The following is a 22,004-nucleotide window of genomic DNA, read 5'->3' as shown; positions in this document are numbered from 1 at the left end:
CAGAGGGTAGTTGAGGCCAGTTCATTGGCTATATTTAAGAGGGAGTTAGATGTGGCCCTTGTGGCTAAAGGGATCAGGGGGTATGGAGAGAAGGCAGGTACGGGATACTGAGTTGGATGATCAGCCATGATCATATTGAATGGCGGTGCAGGCTCGAAGGGCCGAATGGCCTACTCCTGCACCTATTTTCTATGTATCTATGTATCTCTGGAGAGAAGGAATGGGTGATGTTTCGGGTCGAGACTCTTCTTCAGTCTGAAAAAAGGGTCTTCACCCGAAACGTCACCCATTGCTTCTCTCCAGAGATGCTGCCGGTCCTGCTGAATTACTCCAGCATTTTGTGTCTATCCGCCCTGGGAGTAGAAGTGGGGGCGGATCCGGACCACAACGGCCGTGAGCCCCAGGCCGAGCTCGGCGATCGTTTGCCTGCTTCTGCTGCTGTTGCAGATGAGATGTTGCGTCGCGCCAGGGTCTTGGGCCTGTCCCACTTTGGCCATCAGTTATGCGACAGGCTGTTGGCGCGCAAATATTTTGTTCGCTTCAAAAATTTCGGAGCCTCCGCGCAATGTCGCGCACAACTCCATACCCCTCCGCGCTTCTCAGTGGGACCGGCCCCGCGCGGCCATATGATGCCCGTGCGCCTCAACACGACGACGAGGTCACATAATTTGCATGCCAAGGACACATAAGTGGGACAGGCCCTTAAGGCCACGCTGAAAGCAATGAGAGAAAGAGGCACAACATGCTCCCCACAATTATTCTCTCTGAATGAAATCTGTTTTTTTTCCAATCTTAATTAATGCATTTATTTTTTGTTCCCATGGGAATATTCTAGGGCTCTCCGGGGCTTCTGGGTTTCGAAGGAGCTGCAGGGCCGAAGGGTGATCCAGCAGGAGGCAGTAGTGAACAAGGTGGAAAAGGAGATAAAGGTGATCCAGGCTTCCCTGGAGTTACCGGAATACCAGGAAGTGGTGGAATTCCCAGCAAAGAAGGCCCGAAAGGACACAAAGGAATTAAGGGTGACCCCGTCAGTACATGCAACATGTTACTTGTTTTTACCATTTGCTCACGGGTCTAACTTTTCCCTCTGAATTTTACCCGACAAAGGGCAAGGGGCTTATTGACTGGGATAAAGACAGCAGGGCTGCTCAGTGGTGCAGCCAGTAGAGACTCTGCCTCACAGCGCCAGAGACCTGGGTTCAATTCCGACGTTGGGCGCTGTCTGTCTGGAGTTTGCATGTTTTTGTGACCCTGTGACTTTCCTCCATGTTTTACAGTTTTCTTCCAACTTCTGAAAGATGAAGGTTGATAGATTAGTTGGCTTCTGTAAATTGCTCCTGGTGTGTAAATGGAGTTGAAATTTGGAGGCAGTCCTTCTTGAAATCTAGTCAAGTGTGTATCCATTCAATCAAATCAATGCCATTCTAACCTTAAATCCACAAGCCTGCCATTTCCCTGCTGATAAACTAGGAATACACCTTGAGTATTACACCACCTCAGATAACAGGTGAGATTGTTGCTGCTGTCTTTCTTGAGAGCTCGTCTCCGAAAGCGAGGGCTTGTAAGAGTTGTATCGGGAAGATGCGCTTGCTTTAAGTGAAGGAATTTAGTTTGTATTACATCGTGCACAATTTGCTCAAGGACTTTAATGCTATTTCAGTGTGAGGATAAGAATATAAAGCATTGAATACCATACCATGCAATTTGTGGAAGAGTTGAAATTTGGAGGCAGTTGATCAGGATCTGTGGAGAATAAACATGGGATTAATGTGGGATTGGTATAAACGAGTGTATAATTTAGTTTAGGTTAGAGATACAGTGGGGAAACAGGCCCTTCGGTCCATCAAACTCGGGCCAACCAACAATCACTTGCACATTAGTTCCATGTTATCCCAGTTTCATATCTTACATACTAGGGGCAATTTACAGAGGCCAATTAGCCTACAATTCCGTATGTCTCTGGTATGTGGGATAAAAGCTGGTGCACCCAGAGAAACCTCACAGGATCACAGTGAGAAAATACAAACTCCATACAGAGAGCTAGGATCGAACCCGGGTCTCTGGCGCTGTAGGACGACAGCTCTACTCCTGCACTATTGAGGATGATGGTCAGTGTGTAGGGTCAGTACTTTCAAACGGCTATATGTTTTAACCTTTTGCTCACTGGTCAAATTTCTTGATGAATTTCCTCTGACAAAGGACAATGGATTTTGAACCGAGACAAATAAACACTGTCCATCTTTCTCTAACACTCCCCTTCCAGGATGCAGGGGTCAGTAAGATGGGCTCTCTGTGCCAGGCCCAGGCTCACAAAGGTGTGGACAGATCACAGCTGGGTTGGAAGCTCCTGCCCCAACTACATAATAGCTTCATCAGTCACCTCCGAACCAACAGAATTGGAGCAAAAACAAGTTATTGTCGACTCCAAGGAACCATAAGCAGAAGACAACTGAGGGGCCAGATGCAAAGTGTCTTCATGTGCTTGAGGTTTTTTTTTCTAAATAAGCTTTATTCAATTTTTTTTAAAATCTAGACTAAATGGGACCCGTTGGGTCCCAGTCACACGGGAGGCCCTGTCCCCAACGCAACCCATTCCCCAACGCAATATTCCACCACTCACCCATAGCCCCTAACTGCGCAGGCGCTACTAATTTCCCCTCATCCCCGAGCACGCCCTCCCCCTCCTCTTCATGTGTGGGGGGGGGAGGGAAGTGGGGTGTATGGTGGGAGGGTGAGGGGTGGGAGGGGAGGAGGGGTGTGGGGTAGGACAGACGGCACAATGGGCTAAGTGTTCGGCTGGCGACCGGAAGGTAGCCGGTTTGAATCCCGCTTGGAGTGCATACTGTCGTTGTGTCCTTGGGCAAGACACTTCACCCACCTTTGCCTGTGTGTGAATGTGTGTGAGTGATTTGTGGTGGTCGGAGGGGCCGTAGGCGCAGAATGGCAGCCACGCTTCCGTCAGTCTGCCCCAGGGCAGCTGTGGCTACAGAAGTAGCTTACCACCACCGAGTGTGACTGAGGAGTGAATGAATAATGCGATGTAAAGCGCCTTGAGTATTAGAAAGGCGCTATATAAATCCCATCCATTATTATTATTATTAGGAGGGGTGTGGGGTGGGAGGGGTGTTTGTGGACAGGAAGGTGTAGGGGGGAAATTATGGTGTGGGGGAGGGTGGTGGGGGTGTGTGTATGGGATGTGGGAGGGGGAGGAAGGATGTGTGGGGGAGGGTGTGTGCGCGGGGGGTGTGGGGGGTGAGATGAGGTGTGTGGGCGGGGGGAGGGGTGTGTGGGTGGGGGGAGGGGTATGTGGGCGGGGGGGTTGTGTGGGTGGGGGTGAAGCGGGGGGGGTGGGGGAGGGGGGGGTGTGGGGGAGGGGGGGGTGGGACGGGGGGTTGAGGATGTGGGCTGGGGATGTGTGGGGTGAGGGGGGTATGTGGGTGGGGGGGGGGAGTTGTGGGGGTAGATGGGTGTGTGGGCGGGAGGGAGTGAGCTCGGAGAAAAGATGGGGAAGAGCTATGGGCAAGAGGGGGGTATCACATGGGAGGGGGGGAGGAGCCATCGAGGGGAACCAGAAGGGTAGTGGCTGGAGCAGGCAGTGCGTTGGGGACTCATAGCGGGCGCTGGTCGCTGGTCATTCTCCTCCGCCCGGGATCAGAGTCTCCATTTTCCGTTTGGCGACATCTCCGACTCTGGGCTGGGCAGGGTCTCCCATGCTGGGCTGTGTCTCTGACGTGGGGCTGCTCGGGGCTGGGCTGCTCGGGGCTGGGCTGCTTCTGGTCCCTCCGAAAATTGTGTCCGGTTGGAAACCTCCGCCGGCTATCCTCAGCTCCAGTAAAGACGTGATGGCGCAGGAATGAGTGGACCGTCCTGGTGACGGGAAGAGACTAATCCGCGCGGCGCTGAACGGCTGGAAAAGAGATCGATCTGCGCATGTGCGTTTTTGAAGATTATTTAAACCTCGCTAACTTTTACGACATTCAACCGATCGGAACGAAACAGTGCAATCGCAGCATAGGAGAACGGTGAGTGAACGGGTGAAAAATCGTAGCACTATCGTGAACCGTTTTAGCACAAATAGAAAGACGGCACAAACTGGAAGAGAACAAGATCAGAGTTTTAGTTACGTATAGTTAGAGACAAAACAAAAACAAGAAGGAGCGGCATGGTGGCATAATGGTAGAGTTGCTGCCTTACAGCTCCAGAGACCCGGGTTCAATCCTGACAATGGGGGCTGTCTGTATGTTCTCCTCGTGACCACACGGGTTTTCTCTGGGTGCTCCAGTTTCCTCCCATACTCCAAAGATGTACAGGTTTGTAGGATGAATGCATTTCGGTAAAAGTTATACATTGTCCCTAGTGTGTAGGGTAGTGCCAGTGTATGGGGATCACTGGTCAGCGGAGACTCGATGGGCCGATGGGCCTGTTTCCTCGCTGCATCTCTGAACTAAACTAAAACTGTGAAAATAAAATGTGTAAGAAGGAACTGCAGATGCTGGTTTATACCAAAGATAGTCACAAAATGCTGGTGTAACAGCAGGTCAGGCAGCATCTCTGTAGGATGATGTTTCGCCTTGGAACCCTTCTTCAGACTGACGTTGTCAGGAGTCTGACATTGTTGAGGAGTCTGATGAAGTTTTCCGACCCAAAATGTAATTGTCCACATTCCTAAGGATGAATGTTTGAAGGTGCTTTATTTGACATTTTTTGAAATGTTCATATCCTAACATTGCAGTCTGAATTCCGTATTGTGAAACATCAGTTTCTTTATGTATATCATTGTATCATTCAATTTGAAGTCTATTGGCTTGTAATTTTAAAAACTCTTTTATTTGCAGATGCGACATTCGCTACTGGGTGAGATGGGTCCTCCTGGTGCCCCAGGAAGCCGTGGTAGCACAGGACCCATGGGACTCCCGGGACCACCTGGGTTTGGTCCAACAGGTGCACGTGGTCCCGAAGGTGACCGTGGAGAATCTGGCCTAATGGGAAGTAGTGGTCTCCCAGGTTTGTATGATAGTTTGAAATGGACCTGAGTTTAATTGTTCGTGCCAACTACAATTACCCCCTGGTCAGAAAGTACATGAATGTCAATATTAAGAGAGAATGGGATTGTACTCCACCACAATTAAGGATCTGTCCCACTTACCCGACTTTTCAGCGGACTGTCTGCGACCTTCAAGCTCGGGGGCACTCGCCTGAAAAGCCGCGAGCTGGAACGACCGTCAGCGCGGGACACACACACACACACACACACACACACACACACACACACACACACACACACACACACACACAGACACAGACACACACACACACACACACACACACACACACACACACACACACACACACAGACACACACACACACACACACACACACACACACACACACACACACACACAGACACACACACACACACACACACACACACACACACACACACACACACACACACACACACACACACAGACACACACAAACACATCGCAAAGGCGGGGGCCAGGGAAAGCAGGGGGAGCGCTGTCTGAAATTCACACGGTGCAAAGCCAAGGTGATACCCGCAACGAACAGGAAGGTTAAATACGGCTAGCCCAGTGTACGGTAAGTCCTTTAAAAGAGCGGGGGCAGGGATGGGAGGGGGGAAAGGGGGAGAGAAGAGGGGGAGATGGGGGGGAGAAGGAGTGGAGACACTTTTAAGAAGCCAGACAACTTTTAATCAGCCAGAGATACACATCTGTGAAGTTTAGCGGGCATTTAACATTACCGGTCGGTTTTCCTTGGTTCTGAAAACTCGTTTTTTTCCCCCAATTTTTGGTCACGGAAATTTGTTCAACATGTTCAAAAATTTTGCGGGACCATACTGAGGCCGCGAGTAGTTACCACCATGCGGGAACTCCTCTCGACCATGAAGGAGACTCACCAGAGACCGCCCACGAACATGTGGCGACCAAGTGGCGGGCTTGTGGCGAGCGCAGAGTCTCCTGAACTCACAAATAAGGTCACCTAAGTGGTACAGGCCCTTCACCAATGACTAATTACCCTCTGACAGTAAATCACTTGGCTCACTCTTGCCAGGGCTAGATAACAAAAGGATGTCAGTATCCATGGATCTGTCTCTTGCTGTAACTCTGTTTAAGCAGTTACGTGGCACACGCTTCCTGCCACCATGTGGGACTTCTATATGCTCCTCGTGTGCCCTCGTGGGATTTCAGGGCCATCCAAGGAATTCCCTCTTCATTTTGAATGCTCTTGGGTCAGAGACTCTGAGAAGTCAGAGGGGATGTTGCATTTCTTCATGGAGCTTTCAGCACATCCTTCAATGGTTTCTCTCGCCTTATAATCTCATCCTGTGACAGAGCTTGTGCGTGTGCTTCGGGAGTCTGAGCGTGCAGGCGGTGTGATCTGCTCAACCTTTCTCCAATGGTCTCTGCTCCAGGTCCAAAGGGACAGCACGGTGACTGCAAAAATATCTCAGGTGCACCAGGGCTTCACGGTGAAAGAGGAATACGTGGGCTGCGGGGAGCTCAAGGTAAGATCCAACAGGAAGAACAAAGTCAGTAATAAGCAAACATCACATTACTAAAATGGAGAAACTCAAGTTAAATGTTCTAAACATTAGTAATCTGGCATATCAAAGTATCTTTGAGTCCTCTGTTGCTCTCTTACAGATTTCCGGTCCTCTGTTGGGTTGCCCATTCCCAGGGCTGTTCTTCCAGTATTCCTCCCTTTCCACCACGTGATAGGAATTGGGTTGTTCCGCATCCACTTTTCAAGCAGAGAGTTTGGAGACCAAGGCTTAGAATAGGACAGAGTCCAATGTTTTCAAAACTCAGTTCTTTTCTCTCTCTTTTTAGTTTAGTTTAGAGCGCCGATCAGCCATCCCCAAACACTATCCTGCACACACTAGGGACAATTTACATTTTTACCAAGCAAATTAGCCTACAAAGCTGTGCGTCTTTGGAGTGCGGTTGTAAACCGGAGCACCCAGAGAAAACCCACGCAGATCACAGGGAAAATGTAGAAACTCCATACAGACATCATCTGAAGTCAGGATCGAACCAGGGTCTCTGGTGCTGTAAGGCAGCAGCTCTACTGTCCTGTCCTGCGTGCTGTCCTGCTTCACGTGAACTTTTGCCAATTGCTTGATACTCACAAAGGGATGACTCAAACATACAAAACCTGCTTAGATCCATCCACAACACTACGCTAGAACAATAGTGTTCACTATATAGCCAATTAAATTTGGGTTTTTCTTTCAAACTCACAGTATAAACAACATTCTTGCAACAACAAAAGACAAAATGCAGGAAGAATTCAGCGGGTCAAGCAGCACCTGCAGAGGGAAACAGTGCAAGCTGTTTTTTCATAACTGAGAGAGAAGAGAAATAATTACCAAAATAAAGCAGTATGAATGGGTAGTGGGACAGAGGCCTAGTTTAGTTTAGTTTAGTTTAATTTAGTTGAGTTTAGTTCAGTTCAGTTCAGACGTACCGCAACACATTGAAAGGCTTTTTCTAAGCTCTTATCTTAGGTTAATTATTTAGTTTAGTTTAGTTTAGTTTAGAGGTACAGGGCGGAAACAGGCCCTTCAGCCCACCGGGTCCACGCCGACCAGAGATCCCCACACATTAACGCTACCCTTCACCCGCTAGGGACAATTTTTACATTTACCAAGCCAATTAACCTATAAACCAGTACGTTTTTGGAGTGTGGGAGGAAACCGAAGATCTATGAGAAAACCCACGCAGGTCACGGGAGAACTAAATAAACTCCGTACAGACAGCACCCGTAGTCGGGATCGAACCCGGGTCTCCGGCGCTGCATTCGCTGTACGGCAGTAACTCTACCGCTGCGCCACCGTTACCGCCCAATCAATGATGATAGTAGTAAATCACATTGTCAGTAATGGGTTTCTTCCCACCTTGTATATATTTTTAGCGATATCTAAATCAGATATAAATGAGAAGATGGACACAATGAGCTGGAGTAACTCAGAGGGTCAGACAGCATCTCTGGAGAAAAAGAATGGGTGACGTTTCGGGTCGGGACCCTCCTTCAATCTGAAGAAGTGCCCCCACCCGAAACGTCACCCATTCTTTTTCTCCAGATATGCTGCCTGATACATTAGTTACAACAGCACTTTGTGTCTGAAGTAGGGTCCTGACCCGAAACATCATCCATCCTTTTTTCCAGAGATGCTGCCTGACCCGCTGAGTTACTCCAGCACTTTGTGTCTATCTTTGGTACAAACCAGCATCTGCAGTTCCTTTCTGCACACTCAAATATAAATGATTTTGGCAGAACAACAGAATATTAAACTTCAGATTAAGCAAGGATGATCTAGATCGTGACAGCTGGACGAGGCTGGTTAGTTGGACGATCTCAATAGTTTAGAAACTCCATAGTTCTGCGATATATCAGGGGCTTTCACTACACGGTGGTGCGGATTGAAACTGTTCACTATCCAGCAGCAGCAAACTGATTCTGTGCTGAGGTAGGTGGAAATGTAAACCTGCAATGTGGTGTTCACAGGTAATCCTGGACCTCCAGGCAGATTTGGGCCGCAGGGTGATCGGGGAGAACACGGGCAGAGAGGTCCAATGGTGAGAGGACTACCAGGCCATCCTGGTGCTACAGGTACAACATTTCATCCAAGTGCTTTCGTCAACTTGTCTTTGTGTGTCTCACCATCAGAGTAAGCCAGTAAATGATTTAAAACAAATATGGTTAGTTGGGGTATGATATCGCAATAATCTGCTGTCCCTCATTTTACTCAGCTTCAGATATTCAGATGCTAATCATCGGAATCTAGAAGCTTGTTTGCTAGATCTATTTTTAAGTCAGACTTTGTGCAATACCAGAGTTGCAATCCAATTTTTATAGAAGCAGTCTGTTGCAATGCCATAACTTTAGAGATGCAGTCCCTTCGGCCCAACGAAACCATGCCGGCCAGCGATCACCCCGTACGCCAGCACTATCCTACAAGCTATGAATAATTTTACAATTTTACTGAAGCCAATTAACCTACAACCTACGCACTCTGGAGTGTGGGAGGAAACCGGAGCACCCGGAGATAATCCACACGGTAACAGGGAGAACGTACAAACTCCATACAGGCAGCACCTGAAGTCAGGATCGAAACCGTATCTCTGGCACTGTAAGGCAGCAACTCTATTGCTGCGCCACTCTGCTGTCCTAGCTAATTGTAACCTAATCTAGAATCATAGTTGTACAGCACTGATATGGGACGTTCAGCCTACTCCAAAATGTTGCATTTTAACCAACTGTTTTTATCATTCTGAGCAAATGTAACCAGTTTCTCTCTTGCCCCAAACTATCGATCAAATTATACCCCTAAATTATTATTTATATACTTGCTGTTTTACAGGTAACCCAGGCTTTCCAGGATCAATTGGTACCCCAGGAATTCCAGGAAGAACAGGAGCACCTGGAATACCAGGAATGCCAGGAGTGAGAGGTCCTAAGGTTGGTGGATCACCAACAATTTCCCATTCTTACCCACGGTAGAATCAGTCTCTGGCATTGTTTCCAAAAGTGTTCGGTAGCCTTATAAAAGTCTGGAAAAGCCAGGGATGTTTAGTTTGGTTTAGTTTAGTTTATGGATACAGCGCAGAAACAGGCTCGTCCGCACACCGAGTCCACACAGACCAGCGATTCCTGCACATTAACGCTACCCTACACACACTAAGGACAATTTACACTTATACCAAGTATACAAACCCAAGCCGATTAACTTACAAACCTGTATACCATTGGAGTGTGGGAGGAAAACGAAGATCTCGGAGAAAACCTACGGGGAGAACATACAAACTCCATACAGACAGCACCCATAGTCAGGATTGAACCCGGATCTCTGGCGCTGCAAGGCAGCAACTCTACTGCTGCACCACCGTGCCGCAGTAGACACGGTGGTAACATGTAGCAATACGGTGGTAAGTTTAAAGATGTGTTTGCAAACACTCTTACATATGAGTATGTGAAGGAAGTCTAATGGCTGGCATTGGAGAGAGTGCAATGGCAACGTTTAATGGGGTATACACCCAACACAGTAACATTAACTTGCCTTGATGAGTGTGCCAAAACAAAACACTGATTTAGTTTAAATGCTTGTTCTCAATGGTATTGCCATATAGTATCTCAGTGCATTATTAGATTTGCATTGTGCTCTCGTTATATAGGAATTTGGAAATGGTCATCATATTTTACATCATTATAATGCTTGGTATATTTTTCATGAGTTAGAGTTACATTAACTTCACACATCAGAGTGGGACAGTAAGTTTGGTCCCATAAGTTTAGTTGAGAATTGGAAGAAAATATCTGCCAGAAGGTTTGAAAGAAATTATTTTTTAAATGATTTTGGTACAAATTGGCACATAGGTGAATGCCCAGAGTAGGGGAATCAAGAACCAGAGGACATAGATTTAACATGAGAGGGGTAAATGGGATAGGTACTTGAGGGTAGTGGGTATATGGAATGAGCTGCAGAGGAGGTAGTTGAGGCAGGTACTATCATAACATTTAAAATATATCTGGACAGGTACATGGATAGGAGAGGTTTAGTGGAATATGGGCAGAATGCAGGTAGGCAGCACAAGTGTAGATGGGGCATCTTACATAGAAACATAGAAACATAGAAATTAGGTGCAGGAGTAGGCCATTCGGCCCTTCGAGCCTGCACCGCCATTCAATATGATCATGGCTGATCATCCAACTCAGTATCCCGTACCTGCCTTCTCTCCATACCCTCTGATCCCCTTAGCCACAAGGGCCACATCTAACTCCCTCTTAAATATAGCCAATGAACTGGCCTCGACTACCCTCTGTGGCAGGGAGTTCCAGAGATTCACCACTCTCTGTGTGAAAAAAGTTCTTCTCATCTCGGTTTTAAAGGATTTCCCCCTTATCCTTAAGCTGTGACCCCTTGTCCTGGACTTCCCCAACATCGGGAGCAATCTTCCTGCATCTAGCCTGTCCAACCCCTTAAGAATTTTGTAAGTTTCTATAAGATCCCCTCTCAATCTCCTAAATTCTAGAGAGTATAAACCAAGTCTATCCAGTCTTTCTTCATAAAACAGTCCTGACATCCCAGGAATCAGTCTGGTGAACCTTCTCTGCACTCCCTCTATGGCAATAATGTCCTTCCTCAGATTTGGAGACCAAAACTGTACGCAATACTCCAGGTGTGGTCTCACCAAGACCCTGTACAACTGCAGTAGAACCTCCCTGCTCCTATACTCAAATCCTTTTGCTATGAAAGCTAACATACCATTCGCTTTCTTCACTGCCTGCTGCACCTGCATGCCCACTTTCAATGACTGGTGTACCATGACACCCAGGTCTCGCTGCATCTCCCCTTTTCCTAGTCAGCCACCATTTAGATAATAGTCTGCTTTCCTGTTTTTGCCATCAAAATGGATAACCTCACATTTATCCACATTATACTGCATCTGCCAAACATTTGCCCACTCACCCAGCCTATCCAAGTCACCTTGCAGTCTCCTAGCATCCTCCTCACAGCTAACACTGCCCCCCAGCTTAGTGTCATCCGCAAACTTGGAGATATTGCCTTCAATTCCCTCATCCAGATCATTAATATGGTCTGGATGCCCATAATCTTGGTCGCTATGGGCAAGTTGGGCCAAAGGCCTGTTTCCACCCTGTATGACTCTAATTTTACTTTGGAGTCACGTGAGTGACTACGTGAAGAAGGCCCGTTCAGCCGCACGTGCGTCATTACATCAGACGCATTGGTGCAGGTGACCGGTTGGGGAGCAGGAGCTCCTCCAGCCCGGTAAGTTTAAACTCAAGGTAAGCTTGGTTTCTTACCTGTTTGATTCCCTGCAGGAACCTCTTGTTCCAGAGGCTTTCTGCCGGAGGATTCGCGAGGCCCGACGAGGGAAGCAGCTATGTGCTGTGGGGAAACCCCGGTTCTTGCCGCCAACAGCGGGTTGCTGGAGTATGTCGGGTGTCGCGGAAGACGGTCGCTGACGTCTTCACCAGTGGCTTCCAGGCGCTCCGGGTGCCGAGAGGGATTCCCTCCGATAGGCACAGAGACGCTGGGGTTCCCAGGGAGGGGACCTCCAGCAGGCCGGGTGCCGGGAGGGGTTTTCCCTCCGACAATAAAATTTATGCGGGGGTGTCCCGGGGAAGGGGACCTCCAGTAGGCCGGGTGCCGGGAGGGGTTTTCCCTCCGACAATATGAATATGAATGCTGGGGTTCCCGGGGAGGGGACCTCCAGTAGATGGGTGTCGGGATGATTTTCCCCGATATACATATAGAGGCTGGGGTTCCCGGGTAGGGGAATCCAGTAATTATGCGGCTTTCAGACCGCATGGGGTCCCCAGGGAAGGGGTTAAACCGACCGGAACGGTCAGCCCTGGTGCCGGTAGGGGTTTTCCCTCCGGTAATATATATATATATATGGGTGCTGGGATTCCCGGGGGAGGGGAAATCCACCAGCAATGCGGTGCCCAGACCGAAGACGTCCCCAAGATATGGGGTAAACCGACCCAAGTGGTCAGTCCTGGTGCCGGGTGGGTTCCCTTCCGGTAAAATGGAAAATGTGGAGATTGACCAGGATGGAGCCCTATTGAGAGGAGGCTCAAGCTACATACATCCTAACATCAGGAGTTGTGTCAGTGGGGGACTATGGGGATAGTCCGCACCAGCAGCAGGGCTGCTTAAAGGGGATGCTGAGTCTATGGCAGTGTTGGGCAGATGAGAGAGTCAGTGCCAGCAGCGCCTTGTAACAGGGTTGCATAATGGGGATGCCGAGTCTATGGCAGTGCCGGCCTATTGCTCTAGGCCGTGCCAGCAGTGCCTTGTAATAGGGCTGTTTAAATGTATGGCAGCAGCAACTGTAGAAGGGCTGCATGATGTCTCCCTCATGGAGGAGGTGAGCTTCCCAGGGCATTTTCTGACCCTGAAGGGTGGGCCTGTTGGAGAGGCTGCACCAGCAGCGCCTTGTAGTAGGGCTGCTTAATGTCTCCCTTATGGAAGAGGAGAACATGCCGGGTCAGTGTAAATCTGATGCCGAGGCTGAGGGTATAGCGTGGAGCATACCTCGAGGGATGAAGGGCACATGTCAGAGGTATGATTCCTGGCAGCAAGGTTGCCATCCCAACACAATGCAGTGAACACCACTATCAGGGGACATTAGAGCCACCCGCCGAATCTTCTATTCAGGTAAGACCTATTCCACAGGCAAAACCTAAAGGATGAAGCATAAACTGTTGGACTAATTAGGCCAATGACGAGTAAGGATTCATAGTTAGGGGAAAATGCACCCCACGGCGTCATCGGCAGGAAACGGTTCACTGAAGCTGGTAGCAGCATTAAAGCTGACCAGAGTTACTCTACAACTAAGTGACAACAAACAAGTTGGTAAGATTTACAATTGGTTGTGCAATACACAAATGATTGAGACATTGTCATCTACTCAGAGGCATTTTAACCAGGTAAACTGGACAATACTAGTATTCCAAGAAGGTTGGAATTTGGCCAGAAGAGTGTTGAGCCAGGTCCAATATTTTAGCCAGGTTGCTTTCGAGACAGGCTCGGAGATATGGTGAATTGTCTTTCAAGGCAAGGTCAGAATTATGGCAAGAGTTGTCTTGGGACATATGAGAATTATCGGAACCGGGCCAGAGTTGCCGTTCAGGGCAGACTCGAAATGATGGCAGGTGTGGCCTGTTCATTATGAAAGAAGGATGATCAAACTGATTTCACAGGGTCTTCCATGTACAATGATCATCAGAGATATTTGAAGGCATTGTTATGATGAGGCAATTTAAACAGTATGATAACAATAAATAATTCAAATGACTACTCGGAGTTCAAAAACACATGTGATGTATTGCCTGGATTATATTTTGATGCTGTATTTGGCTAAAATCCACTCAGTCTCAAGCTAATTGAGGAATTGTTCTCTCCTATCCAGTAAATTAGGTTGTTTTCAAATGGATAGTTGGCCTGTGACTCCGCCCTGGGCAACAGATTGGAATCAATAGAAACCTGGTACAGCCTTGTGGTTATAAAGGAGTTCCTATTCATTAGACTAACTGGCAATGTAATAGATGTGATGCAGCTGTGCAAGTGGGAGAACTGACAGCATGCTTTATGACAAACAATAAGGGTCATGAAGGTCATTGATAATACAACTTGCTATTGCCAGCTGAAGCTAATAAAGCCACTATGATGGACAAACAGTATTCAGCATTGCTCCAGTAGTTGATCAATAAATATGTAATTATATTGCAAAAAAGATGCTATGGCTTAAGGTGGGAACATTAACTCTTCAGTATTGGTATCAACTATCTATAGACCCTAAGTGCATTTATGGGTTAAAGAGTGATTGAGTGAATATGCATAGGTGCATGCTTAACTTCATGTTGATACACTAAGATGTGGCATATGATAAGCACGAGGGGGCAATCAGGGAAAGATCCTGTAAAAGGTACATAATCTAATTTGCCGCTGGAGTATCATTAAGTACAGATCAATGACAACACAGAATGGGTGTTGGACCACGCAGTATTTATGAAATTCTGATTTAATGCAACACCGAATATAGATATATTGTTTTCATACTAATTAAAGGTTGCAAAAATGTGTGGCATAACAGTGGCGAAAGATACATTCTCGCTACAAGCATGAGGAATGGTCTTTTATATCTTCCTCCAATTTGCTTTATGAGTCGGGTCTTGAAATAGTCATCAAGAGTCACTTTAGGTTCCAGCTGTGGAATTGGCCTATGCAGTTTGATTCCCGATTTGTCAGGAATAATAATAATGCAACATTACATGGTTATTTTAAACGTAACTTGCTGGTTCAGCCTGTGGCTTGAGAGATCAGCTATTGCATGATAAAATCAATATATGTTCTACAGATTCTCAATAGACTGCTTACAGCTTGGGTTGTCACGCCTATTTTTGTATGTATTCACAGTGCTGGAATGGTACCAAAAGCGGTACTTTGCTGCTGCAGATGGGAAGCGTTTGTTTAATGCTCATGTTATATTTAAAATGATACAGATTCTGAGTTATTGCAGTTCATTTAAATGGTCTTTGACAATATTGAATTATAGGGTCATTAACTGTGCCTAGGGGCTTTCCATCAGACTTACTGCAGCTAATGAGGTCCAAGTTGTTGGGTTCACCTCGGATATCGAGTTAGTAAAGGATATCTGTTACACAGGTTTCCCAGGACAAGTACAATGCAGTACGGGAGATTGACATTGTGTGACACTATTTTAACCAGGGGGTTCCAGCTACATTCTTACCTTTGATTGGACCTCATTAGGTAGTTATCCTCCTGGCGCTGGTTAGCGCAACAGGTCACTCGCTACATTATTGTGACAGGAGAGGATGATTACATCTGCAAATATATGCATCGTATTTTATGCGATAATTAATTTAAGCAGAGCAGTAGGGGTGTCAGGTCTCAAAATAGTTCAAGACATACCCAGAGATTTTTCGCTATGTGGGGACACACATATACAACAATACGTCAAGGTCACCAAGAGCCTTTGAGACTCTGAGCTAACTGTAAAGGAGTTAAGTCTGACACACTGTAACTTTACTGAGTCTTTAATAAAAGCACATCTTATGCACGCCCAGTACTGACTGCATCTAGTCTTCAGACGTACTGGAACCAAGGGAGGAGCAAGGGGAAGATATCACAGTTATACTGAGATGACTAAGGCGTGGTTAGTGGTATTGAGGTAGCTACATTATAGGTTGCATGCATAAACCATCTACATCCTTTCCCTTAGAAATCTAAAATAGAAGTTATAACAGTGACAGTGTGGTTATACAACACATGCAAATTTAAACGAAATCACCGTAGCGGACAGGAGGTTTGACAACCCGACCCGAGCGTGTGCGTATAGCACCATCACCCTCCCCACCAGATAGAAGAGGAGGCGGAGCAGCAGCAGCCGGGAAGGAGAAAGTCAGCGGAGACCCAACCGGGAATGCGGGAGGTGACCCAGCCGGCACGGGTGATCCAGGAGGAGGAGACGGGGGAGAAGGAGGAGAAGGAGAACGAGCAGGGGAGGAGATCATCTGCCCGAAACCTGGAAGCGCAGAGGGAGGAGAACGCGGCAAGCGAACTGACCGGGGCATGCAGGGAGCTGTGGGGTAATTAGTAATGACAGGCTTGAAGCGCAACGGAGCAGCGTAAGGATCCGCAGGAGGAGGCTGCGGCTCGTTAATGGCCAACAGGTGCTGGCGGCTCCGGCGGTAGACAGTCCCATCAAAGTCCACCAGGTAAGATTGGTGGTTGTATTGTACTGTATTGTATCTGTCTGAGAGCGAACCATGACACATTCCTATCAACTTGTTGACATGGCAATAAACTTCTTGAATCTTGAATCTTGAAGATCTCGGGGAATCGTCCACACCAACAACGGTTGCGAGTCGGGAGAATCCGGTGGCTGTCTGCATGCGGACGACCTGGCCAGGCAGTAATGGTGAGAGCGGGCGGCAGGACTTGTTGTGAGAGCGGCGCTGTACCTCATGCTTGTGAGCAATCCGTTGCTGGACGGCGGCAGGCTGGAGGACCTTGGGCACCAGGGATTGTTGGGCGATCGGCATCGGTGGGCGAAGCACGCGGGACATCAGACGCTGGGCAGGGGATCGCATGGTAGGGTCCCGTGAGATGTTGCGAAGGTTGAGTAGACCCAGGTAGAAGTCACCATTGGAGAGACGAGACAGCTCGAGCAACCTCTTGGCACTGCGGACAGCTCGCTCGGCCAGGCCGTTGCTCTGCGGGTATTCGGGGCTGCTGGTATAGTGAGTGAAGTTCCACTTCACAGCGAAAGCCTGGAATTCAGCACTGGTGAACTGACGGCCGTTGTCGGTCTGCAAGCGGACCGGGGACCCAAAGGTAGCAAAGTGTCTGCGTAGCTTACTGATAACCATTTCAGAGGTGTAAGCAGGGAGAAGGTCCACCTCGAACCAGTTGGAGTATGAATCAGCCAACACCAGGTAGTGCTTGCCCCGCCATTCGAATATGTCAGCAGCCAGCGAGGTCCAGAGCATGGCAAGCGCAGGCTGCTGCAGAAGTGGCTGGCGCTACTGATGTGGGGCCAGGGTGTTGCAATCAGGACAGGAGGCTACTCGGGCTTTAATGTACTTGGCCATGCCGGGCCAGTAGTATTGTTCTTGGGCATGGGAGACGGTGGCATCGGCTCCGGGATGCCCCATGTGGGCAGCGTTGTAGTACAAGTCGTATAGGGAGGCAGGGACGACCACCTTGTGACCCTTGATGATGATGCCGTCCCGGAGCACAAGCTCGTCGCGGACCAGAAAGAAAGGGTGGGCACCCGCAGGCAGTGAGGTGCGTCTGCTGGGCCACCCCCGCTGGATGACAGCTGCGAGCTGTGGCAGGTCGGGGTCGTTGGCGGTGTGCTCAACCAGGCACTGCAGCTGCTTAGAGGGAACAAAGTTAACATTGAGTACCTGCAGATCCTCCTGTTCGTAGGGGTGCCTGTCACAGGAGGACGGGGGGCCCGGGACAGCGCGTCGGCCACATGCATCTCGGTGCCCCTCTTGTACACGATCTGAAAGTCGAACCGCTGGAGCTGTAGCATCATGCGCTGGAGTCTGGCTGGAGCGATGTGGATAGGCTTATTGAGGATGGTCACCAAGGGTTGATGATCCGTCTCGACGGTGAACCTGGTACCGAAAAGGAAGTCCTTGAACTTGGAGCAGGCGAATACAACCGCAAAAAGCCCCTTCTCGATTTGTGCATAGCGCTGCTCAATGTCTGTCATGGTACGCGAGGCATAGGAAATGGGCTGCAGCGAGCCGTCATCATGTAGTTGCAGGCAGGCAGCACCGAGTCCGAAGCGGGAAGCATCACACGTAACTACAATTGGACGTTGCAGATCGAAAAACTTGAGAGTCGGTGTGCTGATCAGCTTTGTTTTGAGAAGGTCGAAAGCCTGTTGGTGTTGGGGAAACCAGGACCAGGCAATGTCTTTTTTCGTCAGTTGCCTCAGGGGTGCGCTCAACTCGCTGAGGTCGGGGATGAACTTTCCCAAATAGTTAACCATGCCCAGGAAACGCTGCAGGCTGGTTACGTCGGCCGGGGCAGCCAGCTCGGAGATAGCGTTGGTCTTCTGCGGATCAGGTTTCAGCCCGTGGGCTGTAAAGATGTGGCCAACATAGGGTACTTCAGCCACACGGAACTTGCACTTTGACAGGTTGAGTTTTAAGTTGATCTGGCGAGCGCGGTCTAGAATACGTCGGAGGTTGTGGTCGTGTTCAGCAGCATCTTTCCCATAAACCAGGATGTCATCCACGATAATGGCACACGGCAGGCCAGCAAACAGCTGCTCCATGGAGCGTTGAAACACTTCGCTAGCAGAGTTGATGCCGAACGGCATCCGCAAAAGTTTGAATCTCCCGAAGGGGGTGCCAAAAGTGGTGAGGTCTGAGGAGCGTTTGTCTAGAGGTATTTGCCAGAATGAGCTCCTGCAATCAAGGACAGAGGACACCGTGGCCTGACCGACCTGGGCAGCAACGTCTTCTACAGTCCTCATGGGATAATGAGGACGTCTTATTGCTAAATTTAAGTCTTTGGGGTTGATGCACACCCGTATCTCGCTCTTACCCTTCTTCATGGTGGCGACCATGGTGGAGACCCAGTCGGTGGGTTCGCTGACAGCTTCAAGCACTCCCATGGCAACCATGTTCTTCAGCATTGCTTCGACCTTGCCCTTCATGGCAAACGACACCCTGTGCGGAGCACGGACCACTGGTACCACCGACGGGTCAGTTGCGATCTTGTACACAAGGGGCAGCTTACCCAGTTCATCATCGAATAGGTCAGGGTACTCGGAGAGTGGATTCAGCATCACCCGCACTTCGTGGACAGTACGGTCAAAGGATACCCGCCCGAGATCCTGACACGCCTGATTGCTCAACAGAGTCACACAGTCGCAATCAAGAATGAAGAACGACAGGTCACGCGAAGATTTCATCAGCACACAGTGGAAGGTGGCCCTCCCCACAGGTTTCAGCTCCTCTCCCCCATAAGCACGCAACATGGAGCGATCAGCAGTTAACAGCTCATTATTTCTAATCTTCCTGAACAGGGATGTTGACATAACATTCACCTTCGCCCCCGTGTCTAGCTTAGCAGTGAAGGATTTGTTGTTGACAGTGACTAGTACAGAAGGATCGGGGAGGCGAGATTGATTATGAAGGAGAGAATAAACACTGGCATCTCCCATGGAAATGCTGGGCTCAGAGTCGAGGGCAGTGTCGACAGAAGACTGGGAACCGAATTCGTTATCAACTTGTTGAAGGTTGTTTAAAACTTGTCTAGGAGCTGGAGGACCGTTCCCACGGGAGCGACAGGCAGCTGAGAAATGGTTCATTTTCTTACAGAAATTACAAGCTTTACCAAATGCTGGGCACTGCGACTGCATAGAGTGGACATAATTATAGTTGGGACACTTCTTGACAAGCGGGACCCGAGCGGCATAGGTCAGCCGTGGTGCAGGGCGAACGTTGTCTTGCTTGCGACGGGGCATAGCAACACCAGTCAGATTAATAGCCCGATTGTCAGATCCCCTCTGCCCATGTAGCGGGGCAACCACCTCAGCGATTCGGCATGCATGCATAGCCTCAGTTAGGGTGAGGTCCGGTTTCCACAACAGTTATGCTCGTAGCTTCTGATCTAGCATGCCGGTGACTAAGATGTCTCTGGTGAGCTGATCACGCATGGTCTCGAAACGGCACCGCTGAGCAAGGTAGCGCAGGTCAGCGATAAAACATTCAACAGGCTCATCAGGCTGCTGTTTCCTTGTAAAGAATCTAGCCCACTCCAATATACGGTTGGAGGGCAAGTCACAAATCTCCGCAAACTTGCGTAAGAGACATACCGGGTCGTTGGCAGATTCCGCCGGCTCGACGACCTGGTCGTTGTCATCCAGGACCGCTGGATTGTAAGTGAAAGCCTGAGCCCGCTTCATAGCATCGGGACCGGCTAGGTTCAACAGGAGTGAGGTTTTGACCGCATCAGGGTCATTTCGGTGCACGATGTTGATGAAGTGGTTGTAGTCCATCACGAAAGTAGCCCATCGCTCCGCAATGTCAGCGTCAAAGACAAGGGGAGAGGGCTTGCGGCACGAGAATGCCATGGCAATTGGGAAATTAAACACTGGTAAAACTAGTAACAAATAAAACCCAATAAACAGGAGGCGCACGTTTAACTTACTGACACCATGTAAAGGAATTTAAGTCTGACACATTGTAACTTTACTGAGTCTTTAATAAAAGCACATCTTATGCACGTCCCAGAACTGACTGCATCTAGTCTTCAGACGTACTGGAGCCAAGGGAGGAGCAAGGGGAAGATATCACAGTTATACTGAGATGACTAAGGCGTGGTTAATGGTATTGAGGTAGCTACATTATAGGTTGCATGCATAAACCATCTACACTAACTATGATTGTTAGTTTCAAAAGACGTTATAAGAATCTATCTGCTCAGATCTTGTCAGGTGTTAAAACGGAGTTGAGGTATGCAGGAGTAGATACTGATCCGGATCTCGTTCCACCAGGGCTACTATAACAGCAGCAGCAAGGGTTAATTACGTTCCGCTAGACCACATCCTAACGGCTGTAGTGTGGTCAAATGAACAATATTTCAAACATGTTATAATAACCGTTGCCAGACCAGAGGTATTTCTCAATTTATTTTATGTTCTGTTATAGGTTCCATCCGGATGAGAGATGTGATTATTGTTATTGCTTATTTAACAGCATCAGCATGTTTAAATCTATGTCATGACTGTATGCATTATGAATGTTTTCCCTCATTTGTCAATGAGGCAGTTGTGGTTGTGTAGACTTGTTTCTCACGGCATGAAATCACAGAGCTTTGAAATCTTCACGTAGTCACTCACGTGACTCCGAAGTAAAATAGTAAGATTAAACGAGAACTTACCAGTTTGAAGTTTGATCTTTATTTTATGAGGAGTTACGATGAGGAATTACGTGCCCTCCGCTCCCAGCCCTCATTAAGATCATCTGGTTGTTCTAGTCTTCTTTCATCTTCAGTCATACTTCAGTCACTATTATTATCTGTGATTTCACACCGCTGATTTGAAGATTGACGAACGTGTGGCTGAACGGGCCTTCTTCACGTAATCCCTCATCGTAACTCCTCATAAAATAAGGATCAAACTTCAAACTGGTAAGTTCTCATTTAATCTTACTATCTTATCATCGGAAGAGAAAACTCTGTGTAATGATGCATTAAAAATGAATAAATGTCATCAAATCTATTCTTTTGTTTTCAGGGTGTCAAAGGTTATGGGCCACCAGGCACCACTGGGCCACCAGGTCCTCCAGGAAATGTAGGACTTCCAGGGCAGAAGGGTAACGCCGGACCCTGTGGACCTCCTGGAAGTGATGGCCGTCGTGGTTGTAAGGGCTCTCACGGTCCAAACGGTACTGAACTCTGATTCAATGCTTGAAATTCCAAAATAGCTGTCTGGTTAAATTACCCCGGCAATGCCCTTACATAAAGGTGGCAATCCTACCTTCAGATAATAAGGGATATATATGTGAATGAATGGGTAATCTGCCTACCTGACGTTTAATATTACAAACTCATCATAGATGGATTTGTTGTGAACATTAAACTGCATGGCTTTTAAGATACATTTGTAAGAAATAATTTAGTTTAATCTGTTGGCAACATTTTTGACATTTTGTAGCTTTATAAAACTTTAGTTGGACCACATTTAGAGTATTATGTTGGGTTCTGGTTGCCCCTTTGCAGCATGGGAGCGGAGGCTTTGGAGAGGATGCATAAGAGGTTTACCGGGATGCTTCTTGGATTGGAGGGTTCTATCTACAAGGGAAGGTTGAACAAACTGGGTTTGTTTTCTTCGGAGCATTGGAGGTTGCGGCTCTATCAGCACCTGATAGAAGTTTATGAATTTACAAAAGGCACAGA

At 48.2% G+C, this 22,004-nt stretch overlaps 1 protein-coding gene across 1 annotated transcript in view; it reads left to right on the top strand.

The window, feature by feature from the left end:
• col4a3 (collagen type IV alpha 3 chain) overlaps window positions 1-22,004 on the top strand; it is a 154,155-nt gene that overhangs the window by 78,584 nt on the left and 53,567 nt on the right. The window contains exons 25-30 of the mRNA XM_033031982.1: window positions 836-1,027; window positions 4,836-5,004; window positions 6,438-6,530; window positions 8,534-8,638; window positions 9,390-9,487; window positions 21,343-21,493. Coding sequence (XP_032887873.1) covers window positions 836-1,027; window positions 4,836-5,004; window positions 6,438-6,530; window positions 8,534-8,638; window positions 9,390-9,487; window positions 21,343-21,493 — 808 coding nt within the window. The remainder of the gene's footprint in view (window positions 1-835; window positions 1,028-4,835; window positions 5,005-6,437; window positions 6,531-8,533; window positions 8,639-9,389; window positions 9,488-21,342; window positions 21,494-22,004) is intronic.

Source organism: Amblyraja radiata, chromosome 13, assembly GCF_010909765.2.
Source record: "Amblyraja radiata isolate CabotCenter1 chromosome 13, sAmbRad1.1.pri, whole genome shotgun sequence".
Classification (NCBI taxonomy): Eukaryota; Metazoa; Chordata; class Chondrichthyes; order Rajiformes; family Rajidae; genus Amblyraja; species Amblyraja radiata.
The sequence above is the reverse complement of the archived record's forward strand: the minus strand, read 5'-3'. Positions and strand labels throughout refer to the sequence as shown.